Source organism: Anopheles arabiensis, chromosome 3 (assembly GCF_016920715.1).
Source record: "Anopheles arabiensis isolate DONGOLA chromosome 3, AaraD3, whole genome shotgun sequence".
In the NCBI taxonomy this organism is placed as follows: domain Eukaryota; kingdom Metazoa; phylum Arthropoda; class Insecta; order Diptera; family Culicidae; genus Anopheles; species Anopheles arabiensis.
In genome coordinates, this window is record NC_053518.1 from 215,985 (window position 1) to 230,663 (window position 14,679).

A 14,679-nucleotide genomic window follows, 5' to 3' on the forward strand; every position below is an offset into this window, starting at 1 on the left:
CAAGTGTATGATGCATCGCTTGGTAAGTATAGACAATAGACAGTATTCTAGCATCCAATCTATAACAATCCCTCGTAGCAAGGAGTAGTAATTTAATGAATTGTGTCGATATAGTTTAATTTGCAAGTATATAAGATGGCCTTGATGAAACATACGTGCAGCTTTCTATCTGTGATTCAAAACACCGAAAGATCAAATCGGAATATCTACATTAAACGAATTCCATAAATTAGATTCCCATGTGGACTAGTTTGTTGACCTAACCTGCATCGGAGAGCACTCAAAACGCTGATGCAACCCATCCCACGTGATATAAGTTCATCTGACATTCTGGATCTAGATTACTCGGTCACTCGCGAGTTAGTTTAGCTCCCACATATGCCAAATCTTTACCGAAACGCAATCCTACCTCAACTTGGTGCTTCTAAACGCTAGTAAAAACTCGGAATTAGACGCGTTGGGTGCAATATGAGCTACCAGAGCCTGGCCAAACACAGCCAATGCGTCTACCCGGTAGGCGAACAATAGAAAGCGCCACTTTTTCAGTCCATTACGTGATCGGCATTCTACACCGGTTTTGATGAAGCTGCCCGGACTCCGAATATGCAAATCTCACTAACCCGGTGAACAGCAGGGTTGGAATTTAGCACCCGGTCGTTTAACCGATTCCGTCGCCACACATGTGCTGCGCATAATGTTATCTGCATCCCCCCTCGGCGGTTAGGTGCATCAAACAGAGCTTTGCTGTGTTAAGCCAGGACTCTTCATTTGGAGAAGCCGATGACCACATGGATCTGGAGGGGCACATATGAAAGTGATTATGGGAAACAATTTCACCTACTGGCCACCACAAACGTTTTTTACCGCATGCAAAACGGTCACCTGGTGATGGAACTTTCATAGATTTATGCAAAAATGTTTCCCCTCTCATAATTTCAGGCTAAACTGCCGTCAATTGATAGGGGTGATTTGTTTGTTCCAGCATGCTGTGTCCCAGAAAGGACTTTTGCTTTTTCCACCGACTGTGAAAATGGTGCTGGTGAAAATGGTGCATTGCTTCACGTACCGGGTTTCCCTTTCTATAAATTTTTGAAGCAACTTATCCATCCCAAGCATCGAGGGAGAGCCCCTGCCACGCGTGTAGTCAATCAAAGGCCATCGCAGGACTGTCAACGATTTCGTCGGTAAAATTATAGCACTAAGCTTTCGTTTCATTTGCAACAAGTGTGTGCGCTTATGGATTAGTCTGTACGATCACCGTACTAAAAACGTTGCACTAACCGGACCAAACGAATGTTGTAAAATTTGAATACCAAGCACGTAATACTGCTGGAGGAACGTCAAATGAATCCGAACGGCATTATGGTGCGCGAGCACAGACACCCTTTATACAAGCACTTAGTTTTGTAAGTCTTTGAAGCGCAACTATATTGGATCATCATACCATACAAGTGCAGTGTAAACAAGCGAGATGTTACAATTCCTGCCCGAGAAGATCACCATCGAAGATGCATTGAGGATCGTTGCCGGCTTCAGATCGGGCAAACGATTATGGTTTTTTCTAAAGAGGAAAGAATCCACATCATCAAACAAATGTGCAAGTGAGCTCACATCACGTTAGCTAAAAACGTGCCACAATTAGCAGTGAATGATGGGTACTCGGATTAGGCACAAAAGAAAGATATCTTAATCCCACATTAGTACGATTTACTAAAACTCTTCTGTTGCGTATTAAGATTGTTTATTCGATCTCGATAGAGCTCAAACACAGAATTGAGTACAAAATTAATGAGGTGAGTAGATGTATAGGGAAAACCAACAAAACTATCCTGTTGAGAACATCTCTTAAATGTATGGAAAATACAGTGAAATCTCTCTAAGATGTCGTCTCTTCAAGATTAATTGTTTCTTTAAGATGAATATTTTGACGGTCCCATCATATTCCATACATTTTATGTCTCTTAAAGATGAAGGTCTCTCTAAGGTGAACGTTATATAAGGTGCATATGCGATTTGGCAGTCGAAATTCTGTCGGCAGTTTGCAATTCTGTAAGATAAATTTTTGAACGACAGTTTGCAAAAATATTGGTCCAAGGATGCCCGGTTTTTTCGGTGGTTTCTTGGAAACTTCATAGCAACAACTTCATTAGTTTTCCTCAACATGAATATCTCTCTAAGTTGACGGTTCCTTGAAGATTTAGAGAGATTTCACTGTAACTACATAAATATTCATATTTTTAAGATATTTAGAATATACTACGCAAAGTTGCGTTCGTGTTATTCGCAAAGAAAGCGGCTGACAAGCCGAAACGCGACCTTTTCGGCTTGTCAGTCCGCTTAAATGCGGACGCCTAATTCGCCTGAACGATCCCTACCCTGCTATCAACGCACGGGCACTTCCGAGCGATCGTGACACTGTCTTCCATGCTCTCCGGGTTACCGGGGCTCCAGGTAAAGGTTAACTAGCGCGATTGAACTGTGATCGAGCCACTTTTGGCACAGATTCAATCGGTAAGGTTACAAGAGGCCGCACGCACCGCAAAACATGTAGTAAAAACACACACGTAACTTGGGCTGTTTGTGTGTGTATTGTGTGAAATGAAGAAACACGCTGGTTAAACGCTGGGAACAATCTCACTCCCGAGGCAAGGCGTTCCCACAGACGACGACTCTCGATAAACGATCACACGTATTGTTCACCACCCACAACACCAACAATATCCCCCTCCCGTCGGCATACGCATGTTGTTATAGGCCTGGCCAAGCAAGTCGCCAACATTTTCGCGAACCTGATCGTGTGTTTCGTTTGCCCACCCCCGGTCGCCGCGAGCCGAATTGAGGGGGGTTTTGAAGATGAGACAGACACACACGGGGACTATGGTTGCGGCCTACAGACTCTTCGTGTGTTAGACCCACAATGTTAGACAACTGCAAAAAAATATGATTACCCCAGGGGAGGAAGGAGTGAAACAATCACCGCGCACAAAACTACGACCGGCACCGCACCGAATTATACCGATAACAATAACATGGGCCCCCTCCCGGGAGATGCGACCAAGATAAGGGAGAGATAGAAACGTCAAACACACACCTGAGCGACAACGACCAAAGGAACCCGGGAAACTCCACCCGACGACCGGGGGTAGACCGTGGCGAAAACGACCATAAAAGCAACAAACTCGCCCTCGCCCCGGGTTGCTCGGTTACCCCGGGCTCCCTGACCTGATACAACAAGACTAAAGATGGCAAACGAGAGCGAATGTGACCGAGCGCCCGCCCGCTGCCAGCTGAGACAAATGGAAGATGACAGCAATACGGAGAGCAACGCGCGGGCTGCCAAAGCCTTCAACCCGAAAGAGAGTGAAAGAAAGCAACTGCGAAAACCGAACAGCATAGGCAGAGAAAGCCTGCCGAGTGACCAGTTGAAAAGTTGGTGGAATGTTATTTATTTTTTTATTATTATTATTTTTTTGTATTCTTAGAATTCAATAGATATGTTTCGATGGAAAATAGAAAAGTTTAAAATCCGATAAGTGAATTTAAGTATGTTAAAGCAACCTTAATGAATCTTTTTTCAATTAGAGTAATCGTTCGAAGCTCTTTTTAAGCTCCTAAAGATTTATTCCAAGAATAGAAAATGAAGAGCATACAAGAGCAAACATATGAATTTCCAACCCTGTAGGGGCAACGTCATTAAAGTGCGAAAAAACAAACCCATTCAGCAAAACTTCCCCATTCTCCTTACACAAACTAGTCAAACCATCAAGAGCGCGAAAGAAAACGAAAACGGTGTAGGATCCATAGCCACAGCAAGCCCCCTCTCCTCTCAGCACGAAAGAGAAGACACCAAACACGCGCAAAGACGGCATTGCCAGCCCAAGCCCGCCAAGGGAAGGGGCAAATGTACACAGCTCACCATCAACTACCATGGCGAGCGATGATGATCATGATTTAAAATTTAATTCATTTTCAAATCGAGCGACCATTCGATCGGCAACAGCATAACAATACGCAAGCAGAAATTTTTCTTACGTTCGCGAAAAACGGCGCGCAAAACGAAGAGAGTGTACCTCCCGTGAACCCTTGTGCGTTTGAAATTGGTGTGTATTTTGCTTCCACTGTGTGTTGTTTTGTGTGGTTTGTGATTTGTTGTGTGAAGGCTTTCATTATTGCCATTGTCTATCTATTGCGGTCTACATTTTAGTGTTGTCCTGTGTTGTGCAGCAAAAATAAAAAACAAATATAGGTTGGTTTTATTGGAATAGTGCCCCAGTGTCGTGCTGGCTCGGTTAGATGGAGGTTATTGGTTTTATTGTGACTTTTCAGTGATTGTATTGTGCTGATTTTGATGGCAAGGGGTCGTGCTATTTTGGAAAACACTTTTCCAACGTAACCAATTGCATTCGTACTCCAACGGAAATCAGTGACTTTAATGCATTTTGTACTTGGTGACGTGGGTGAAGCTTTTCCTTGAAACGATAAAATATCGATTTCAAACAAATTTAACACAATTTAAAAGTTCAACAAAACAGGTGATTTGATATCAATTTAAGGATGTTAGTGAGAGTTTTTTCGGTGTAAAAATCATTCACTTTTCTTTGGTTCCGGTGCATAGCAGTGAAAACAAAACAAAAACCCCATCATAAAACACAATTGGCAAACTTAATTCTTCTAGTTGTTTCAAAATAGCCAAAAGTATAAAAACGTACTAAATGCATGGCCCCCAAAACAAGTTTTCCGGCATAATATCGGCTGGAACTCAACAAAAAGAATCGATGGACAAACAACCAACACCGCCAAAAAAAAAAAAACAAATCGGCCCCGACCTATAAGGCACCGCCGCCGGTTTGCAGTGTAAAGACGGTCCTTTTGCTTCTGCTTGAGTCTTCAAAATTCATTCCAGGAACTCCCGCTATCCTCCAAACCGGGAGGAAAGACAGAAACGAACGCTGGAATGAAAAAAAAAATCGACACAAAAACATAAAACGGGTTGTCAACAGGGAACCGCGGCTGATTGATGTATTAATTAAATTCTTTGATTGAGCTGCGGCAATGCGTGGTGTGATGTGCAATAAGTGAATGAAAATTTGAAATGCGTTCCCGCGCCTAAAACTGTGACACACACACCTGGCCGTGCAATCGAGAATCTGTAACGTAGCAGCGTCAGCGAAGGGCAGAAGTGAAGGGCTGCGATAGGCTGTAAAGACATTGCATTATTGAAAAGGAAAATTACCATCACAAACCAAGCCAGAGAGGGACGGAAGAGTGAGTGAGGGTTTGAGGGGCCCATCAACGAAAGAGAAATTTGAAAAGAACATTAAAGATGGGTTGTGAAATGGTGAGACTGTTGCAATGAACGAAGAATGATCTTTGTATAGCCCTCGACAAAAAAACGGAGGTGTGCCAACGAGAGGATGGATGGAATTATCTCTTTCCCTTCCCACTACCACGCATATAGAAAAAAAACAAATGGGAAAACATTAAATAAAACCGACGCTCTGTTTTTCGTTTGCTTCAAAAATCGTGTGCATCATAAGCCCGCCTGAAATCGTGTTATCCTTCAGGACAGACTACAAGACACACACATAAACACACGTGTTCATGGTAGAGCCCTTTCTTCCTCGCGTGCGTGAGTGAGTATGGGGGTTTCAGTTTATTCTTTTTTGGCATTTCGCTTCCCCCTCTCCCCCCCCCCCCTCTGCAAATGACATCCCTTTGCATAAATGCATGTTAGCCATCGATCGATCTACAATTCGAAAACGATCGTTAAGCGCTCTCGCCCTGAGTCGACAGCAACGACTACCACCACAACGTGGACCACGGCAAACACAACTTGCCTCACTCGCATCTCTATTCGATAGCGGTGGACAACAGTTGACTGTTCAGAAAATATTGATTTCGGTCAAATTCAAAGAGATCTTCAATGAAGTGTTTTTTTTTCATTGGCTCCGCTGGTACACATTTTCTTCGCGCCTTCGTTTACCTCGCCCGCTGTTGCATATATTGCCCAGCCCTTATTCAATCTTTCCAGCCGAACGCATATATCCCTAAATAGGGTTTAACATGAGCTGCACTTTTTTACCTGTACTTACTTTCCTCCTCTCTGGTGTTCCTTTCTCATTTTACTTCGCTTTCTTCGGCTACCCCGTCTTACCGGTGATCCCGCGTCCGGATGATGTGATATTTATTGGTTCACTGATTTGTGACTACCTTACTTGGCCAGTGTGTCACTGCAGTGTGGACGGGTTTGAGCGTTATGTTTCAGCCAGCGAAAACTTGATACTTTATAGCCGAGTCAAGAGTATTGCCCACACAAAAGAGGCTAGCCGACGAGTTAGAGTATCGAAGCTGTTGGTTAAAAACCGATTATCTTAAGGTAAGTTTTAATATTTAATACAGAGTATTTAGAAACAAATTAAAGTAGTTCTTCGGGTCCACAACAACCGTAGTGAAATTGTATGATAATAAAAGCTATGCTCCATTGGGAATCCTTATCACGGCTCCAGTTTGTTACAATTATCTGCTAGCGTTTTTTACCTAGCTTTAAAATCAGTTTTATAATTCTACAATCAAATAAGCTCCACCATAACATGCGCATATCTTATGAAATAAAGTAGACATACTTAACCAGCTTCCACTGTGAAATTGAAAACAAAATAGCATCATTCAAGATGGGATCATTTGCTACCTCCATAGCAATAGCACCTCCTCAGTTGTTTTCCAAACAACACGAAGTATCATCAATCTCGCCAAAGTGGAAAACAGACTGATCGAGGTGGAAAAGCTCTCCTGTCAATAACGTAACCAACTCTTTAGCGTCATCCTCCACCCCAATCGCCGGTGCTGAGAGCAGGATAAGCCTATAGCCATCCGTTTGATTTGGCATGCCCCTATTGTTAGCTGGCCGTTTTCGGTTAACAAGCGCAGGCCGCAAACCGCAACAGACAGGTGCAATTTGAGCTCTTTAATGTATCGCGAGGGCCATTTGTGAGGAAAAACACAGAGAATAGCAAGTTTGTTGCAGCCCCTTCCATGGTGGCGCATGTAAAACACACCCGCAGTTTGTATCAACCCTATTAATCACCGCTTTGCAAAGCGCAAAAGCTTCCGGCATAGTTGGGTAGGATAAGTAAGTTCGCCTCCCTGCCAGGTTGATCGAAGAAAACTCTCTCGCCCACTATCCATTGGCTCATCTTCTCCGGGCACCGAAAGCGGTGTACATAAATGATTAACTCTAATCAGCATGGAACGAATTTACACTGCACGTGATTTGATTATCGGATACATTTGGATCCATTATTAGACCACCTTCGCACACACACATTCACACATTTGCCACGGCCTAACTAGCTGTTACCAACCTTAACTTCCAGCGACTTTGGCGTACGTGCAAACGAAAACTTTTACTTTCATTAAATTATGAGTGCAAGGGGGAGGGGAGTGGCGTCGAAATTGCAAGAAAATCGAACCCAAAACGCACCACAACAGATGAGGTCAAGCAGGAAGCAGGCAGTGACTGCTAGTTAAGTAGATTTCACAGATTTGTTATTGCAACAGCTTGAAGGGTTCTGTTTTGTTCAGTGTGAAAAATTCAATCAAAGCATATCCAACCGCAGGTATGGAGAGGATCTGAGCTTTACGTAATATTGATTAATGTTCGCAAGCGCCTTTAAAGTGTTTCAGTTTTATGTTTCCTCCCTGCCATAGAAACGCTCGTTGCATTAGGGAAATTTTGCCGTTACACTTCATGTGTAGTACCATTATGTATTTTCATAACATGATCTCCTCGAGTTAGCAGGCATTTTAAAAGTGTTGTATTTAACAATTCAGCACAGGGCTTTTGTAATCATAAAGCATTGAGCACGGGTGTTGGCAACATTGGTCAATGGAGAGGGGTACCGATGACAGCTCGGTAATCGATCATAACCTCGCCCAAAAATAAAAGCTCATCCACATAAAACACACGCACTCGGCGTGGCAAGTGATACACAGCTGATTGCAGAGTCCGAGTTTCAAAATCGAGGCCTCCAATATCGATACGGTCACTTTGCAATAGGCCAAGATGTTGATGTGGTAAGGGCGCTTCTTTCCATTAAGTCTAATATATGTTTATTTTCTACACTCTCTTGCGCATAGATTCCACGAAAGGCACCCGCGAACCGCGCGCCAAGATGCACCGAGAAGGAAGAGTGTGGCCATGTGTGGTGTTTCTGATAGCTGTGTGCGCGGAAGCGACCGTTGCTCATGCACACGGCAATTTGAAAGCACTGCTGGCACATGACATCTCATCGCACGAAGCTACAAGGGATGATTTCAATAACGGTAAGTAAAATGGTCGACTCGAAACTTTTTCTTCGTTGTTTACTTACTTTATTCATAGCCAGCCCTAGGGAGTCACAAAAAGATTGCTTTTATATCTTTTAACTTTCTACTACCAACCTAAACGTTACTGGTTACTGAGAATTGAAATGGGATTAAATGTGCAATAAAATAATCAAATCAAGTTTCGATTCTCGCCAAGCGACTCCGGTGCCCGATGTAGTGTGCCGCCAATTCCTCTTAGATGCGTAATCTTAATGCTCTTTCAAGCGAACCAACTGCTTACTCGAAAGGAACGATTAAACGATCGGTTTTTTTTTATGGCAAAACTCAATCGGGCAGCTCAAAACACGGCCTAACCCGCACATGGGCAGGTCGGGGTGGACTCACGCACGATTAGCACAGCCGTCCTCGGGTATACAATGTTGCAATAGGGGAGGAATACAGCCAAACCTCGCGACTATATAGCCGACCGTACCAATTTGTGCCACCCAAACGCGCAACATTTGGCCCGTGTGCCCAGCTATATAATGAAAATAAAGGCGTACTCGACCAGCTGGTGAGATTCTCTTCGCCACATTCATTGCCAGGGCCACGGTCATCGCGCCAGGGCCTAAGGTGTCACACGAGCATGCATGTACAACGGCCAGGCCCATTTTGGGAGAGTTGAACCCACCCGGTCGGACCATTGGAGGTCTCTCGGGGTGGAAGAAGATTGAATGCTCACAGACAGAGGGATCTGGTTCCCACAGGATGGCATAGCATACCCCGTCGCAGCCAAGACACAGTCCGACGCAAACCGCTATGCCCTGTTCTGTGCTGGCCGACCGGGTGTCGTGATAATCAACTAAAATATTTTATTGATTTCATTAGTGAAACTACACCGGTCGCCAATGGAGCGACGCTATCAAACAGCCCCCGTTGTCCGTTTGTGTCGTTCGGTTTTCCCAACGCCCAACCGAGCGCGATCGGGATTCGCAATCGACGGTTACAGACTCGTTTAGGCTACTTAGCCATTTATGTGCTTTCTGTTTGTACTTCATTCACACTGACCATCCACCAAGACGAATACAACGACGATTGGCTACGAATGGATGGTGATTGCGACATGAGTGAACATGATCTGCTGTCTCAATGACAGGCAGATGTTGCCCCGTATCGCTAATCGCAAGTGTGTTGAACATGAATGGGCTGACAACTGCTGCACAAAGCCAAACAAACAACCATTTAGTAAAATGGTAATGGAGGGCATATTCTCCTTTGACTGAAAGCGATTGTTTAGCACGTTCCGAGCAACTAACTTCCAAAAACATCAATAGCCGCACAGCAACTAACCCTTACCTAAAATTAATTCCACAAAGAGCTTCTTCCGATCCCACGGTATGCTGTGCTGACTGATAAATCACATTAAATGACCTTTTTTCTAATTGACCAGTTGATGAACGCAAGCGTCCCAAGCCCATTCATCAAATCGCTTCGAGTTGTGCAGTTGGTTGTTTTTCGCCAACTTATCACCCCAGATAAATGTCTACATTACTGGTTGCATTTCGACAGGCCGTAAAACCCGTTCCGCCGTTACTGGCCAATAAACCTACGTCTGACATCCCATTCCACAACACACACATTTACTCTCACAATATGCGCTTACCGCTTTCTATCTTCAACATCGTCTCTAGCATCACCACTTCCACACCCCTTCGTGTCCTTGACTGTATGCTCTCGCCCAAACATCAGGTAGACCTTAACAAAATCTTCCGGGATGGGAACGGGAAAATTTATCATTCAACTATCACTTAACAGAGACCATAATTCGCTCATTACTTCGCCCAGGTGGCAATGGCACTGATCAATTGTGTTGCGTTTGTCTTCTTGCGACGGCCGAGCAAACGTCTTGCGGAAGTACGCCGAGAAGAAAACGCCAATCCACCGGCAGCACTATGGTGAAATGGAGATGAAACGATCAATTAGGTAACACTACCAAGCCGACGGGTTCGGTTTTTCCCTACTTTTCTTTCGTGTACTTTCCTATCGTCATCGCCCCTCTATATACACAAAAAAGACAAAAAACCCGGCAAAGAGGAAGACACACTTTAAAAATAAACATACTTCGTTGTCGATGCTGCCTTCGTTGAACGACAGCAAACATATGATGGGAATAATGCATTTCCCAAACTTCTTTAGGCTCTGTGACATCAGCTGGGTGGCACACGTACGACGGCGGGGCCTGGACGGAGAAACTGTGCAGTATCTTCGCAAGACCAACTGCTACACGTGAAAAGACGACATGGTTCACTGCAAGAAAAGTGCCATCCGTCGTGTGGAGACAGTTTGCCAAGATCGCTCAACATAGCTTCCGTACACCGGCCATCGATGCTCATCCTGTAGAGATCTAACAGCCAATTCAGTAGCCACGAAAGGCCGTATAGTTGACCTAGAGGTGCGGATGCATGGAAGAGAGACATTGAAATATTTAACCAACCTATTGAAGGGATGTAGTTTTTATGCATACAGAGCGTTTCAATTAATCAATTGCATAATTAAACAATGTACCAGTATCCTAATTCCACAAACTTAACAGAATCTCATGAGATTGGAAAATGAACCCTACTATTCATAACAATTTCCTGTCAAAATTCTGTTCAGAACTATTTTTCCTCCTTACATATCATCCACGTGCTTCAACACGCAGCCTGCACTGTAATCATTCTGCCGACGACGAGTTCAATAGACTTTATACCGTGGTGTATGGTGCTAGCTGGAGGCACACTTTTGAAGGCAAGTACCGCACGAGGCACCCAAGATCGTGCCTACCAACAGGTGCTTCGAAGCAGATGCAGTTGCGCAGTACACGTGCAGTAACGCGTTGCAATACGGACCTTTCTGGTGTAAGATTCATTTTTTATTGACCATTGTTGTCTCGCGGTGTGTGTCGATCTTCCCAACCCTCCCTCCACCGACGGACGGATAATTTCTATCGAAGGAACTTGCAGTGCACACGATGAGCAAGCAGGTTATAGGAACGGTTTGTTGCTTGGTTGCCGTTATGCACTGCTTTATCATTTTGTTTCTCCTGCTCGAGAGGGTTTAAATTTTCCACCGAAAGACGACGCACGACTTGGAAAGGGCGACGCATTTAGCGAGACAACCATTTTCACATCAATCACGCACAAAAGCAACACATTGGCAGAAATTTGAATGCGATATAAACCAAGCGCAATCGTACACGTGTTTGGGTTAGGAGACGCAGCTGCGTTTGCGTGTGTAACTTCCACCAGTGCGCAACACGGTACCGTGTCGTATATCGTCCGCCAGCAAACAGGAACCGCCTTCTACAGGTGGAAAACAGTAGAAGAACTGCCTTTTACCATTCAATTGATAGCAAATTCAAAGGTCATGGTGTATGGAAACCTTACAAAAGATGATCAAATACCGGTACCGAAAATGAAATCTCAAGGCACTCGCTTCGTGCATGCTTGCGGGAGAGTTCGGCAGACGGAGGAATTGATGCTTTGCTTTCACTTTCAATTTTCATCTCATCAACACAGGCGGTGCATCATGGTTCCGGTGAAGTAATAAACCGATGACAATGGAATCGCGCGCAAACGATTAAAGGTTTTAATTAAGCGCACAAACTACCTAATTGATGTGTTACACCAATCTATCACGACCAACCAAGGCAATAAAGAAGTACTATTATAAGAAGCAAAACAACGCCATTCATTGTCCAAAACACTGAACCATGAGGGGGCATGAAACACAATGCATTTTTGCTAAGCATAGTCTAATGAACTTAAGCCTGAAGCTTCAGTCATTTCAACTTCAAACAGAAGATAACATATCTTAAAGCCATAAGCGATAATTCCTGCCATCGCTAACCGCTTGCCCGTGTCGTATCGTTTCGTTCCAGATTTAGCTCGCAACTTTCACTCGCCACGGCTGGAATACAACGAATGGTTACCGGTGGGCCGTGGTGATCCGCTCAAGAACGATCCAACGTACGACTACAGTCCACCGGTGCTGGACCGTGTGCGCTACTGGTCCGACGGTACGAAGGATAAGTCGTCGGGCAACGACATCCTGCTGCTGGGCGTTCCCTCCAAGAAGACGGTCGGTATGAGCAAAGAATGGAACAGTATCCCGTTGCGCCGTAACTACCACTCGACGGGGCATCAGCATCACTCGGTAGCAACCAGCCCGAACCAGCAGCCTCATACCGTTCTAATGCCACCGCCGCGTAACAACTATCTCGGCGGTGCGGAAGGGACCGGATTTTGGGGTAGAGAGTCATCCGCCTCCCAGCGAGTCGATACACAGCCTGGTAATGGCTTCAAATATCGGCCTGGAAGTTCCTATCAAGAACAATTTTCTGGTAAGATGAAATGTTGTATAAATATAATATATGCTCCTTCATTATCTTTGTAATTATCTTCCGGTAACAGATGTAAAGCACTCCGAGCCCCCTCTGTCGCAGCCTATTACGGCACAATTCCATCATCACCATCAGCCCCAGCTGCAAGGAGCCAGCGGATTCAACCGACAACAGCAACCGTACGTCACAACAATACGCCTGACGACTCCGGCCGGAGACATTGTGAAGCGCCCCCTACTCAAGACGATACTACAGAATGAACATTCCTACCCGTTCACGAAAACCGCCATGACCAGTACGGTTACCGAGTACACTTCCGGCGGGTTCTACGACGTACAAAACATTAACGCCATGGCACAAACGATATTCCATCCTCCGCAAACCACCGAATACCTTCAATCGCAATCACCGTCGTTCCCGTCAACCAAAACGGTACCCAAGATGAGTAAAGACACCCGCACACCTCAGCAATACGACACTCCTGTCGGTCCCTTCGTAACACCGGGCACTACTCACCTGCCTACCACGATGATGTCCACCACGACAATGCGCAGTCCAATCACGCTACCGAGCTCTTCCAGCACGGCAAGCCCCATGGTAACGACGCCGCCTACTCCAATGGCAATGACGACCGATTCGGTCTTTTCCCACTACAAACAACCGGCAACATCGGAACGTTGGTCACCGTATCTCATCATAGAGGGCCACTCGAAGGTGAAAACGTACGGACTGAATACGAACGATACACTAATGCAGTTGCCTCGCATGGTTCCCGTCACTAGCACAAAAGATCCGATCGTACGGCATGTGGTCAACCGTGATCCTGACACTGGTGCCGAGCTGGCAGTCACACACATCGCTACCAAGCGCCCGCCAGTGTACGAAATTCACACGGAAGCCGCACCGCGAACTGTGAAGAAAAATGGAGCCGGAATTCAGCAGCAGCGGCAATACGAGTCGTCCGTCGACACGCTACTTACACTGCTCGAAGAAAGCTCATTCGAGGATATGCTGAAGGAGGAGAAAGCACCGGAAAATGCCCTGGACGATGGTACGGCCAATTCCGTCAGCAAGGACAGCAAGACGCGCCGAAATGTGCGCGTGACGCGACAGATCTACCGACTCGAGCGGCCGTGATGTATTTTTTTCCTTTTTTCTTTTTTTAATGATTATACGTTGCAATCATTATCCGGTATACGCTATCGTACGGGACCGAGCACATTAGCGTATATCGAGTTTTCGCGTATAGCGAATAGTTGCTATATATCAGACATGGGCGGTCCCTTGGTATAGTCTAGTGTTGGGAAATACGAATTCTAAGAGGGATTCGAATCTTCGAATGCCAATCTTGCTTGGGATTTAAATCTCCGAGAAGTGGATTCAATCTTCAAATATTCTAAGTCCCGAGTCTCCCAACACTAGTACAGTCGTCAACTTGCACGACTTAGCAATACAACCGTCGTGGGTTCAAGTTTAGAATGGACCGTCCCCTCGTAACAAATACTGACTATCCGGCTACGTGGTACTGAATAAAATTTCAAAAGCCTGTTTAGGCCGGCATGTCGGCGTCGGACATTAAGTCACGTAGAAAAGAACTAGATCAGACTTATCTGGTATTTTCTAACAAAACCATACGGCCATATATACTGCTAGGACATGATGTACTAGAACTGATCAGCACACACACAGAAGAGAACACAACAACAAACCATAGAACGTAGAAAATCGCCTTTATCTTCTTCCGACGGCGACAACAGAACTGCAGATCCAACCTTAATCTTGTTTCTTCTTAATAACTTCGTTTACGATGCAGGGACGAGTTTTGCCTACACTAAGATCATCTGTAAATAGTAAATGCATATGTTTAAGTTAATTTTAAATAGACTAGCGAATTTGTGAATACTTAACGAAGTAAAGTGATATACAGCTGGCGTTTACAGCGCTCCATTGATGTTTCTTTGTGAAATGTGCGATTCGATTCCGAACTTGCG

General features: G+C 44.9%; 1 protein-coding gene across 5 annotated transcripts; it reads left to right on the forward strand.

Annotated features, from left to right (window-relative positions):
* The first annotated feature begins 88 nt into the window (after window positions 1-88).
* LOC120899931 lies at window positions 89-14,639 on the forward strand. Of its 5 annotated transcripts, XM_040306298.1 has the most exons (6): window positions 89-4,100; window positions 4,205-4,246; window positions 6,224-6,376; window positions 8,137-8,322; window positions 12,227-12,688; window positions 12,759-14,639. In XM_040306298.1, exons 4-6 carry the CDS (start codon window positions 8,172-8,174, stop codon window positions 13,823-13,825), a joined length of 1,680 nt encoding a protein of 559 aa, XP_040162232.1. In that variant the 5' UTR covers window positions 89-4,100; window positions 4,205-4,246; window positions 6,224-6,376; window positions 8,137-8,171; the 3' UTR covers window positions 13,826-14,639. The 5 variants fall into 5 exon arrangements, with proteins under 5 accessions (XP_040162232.1, XP_040162231.1, XP_040162230.1 ...); XM_040306297.1 differs by having other exon boundaries at window positions 89-4,246; window positions 6,237-6,376; XM_040306296.1 differs by lacking the exon at window positions 4,205-4,246.
* The last annotated feature ends 40 nt before the right edge of the window (window positions 14,640-14,679 follow it).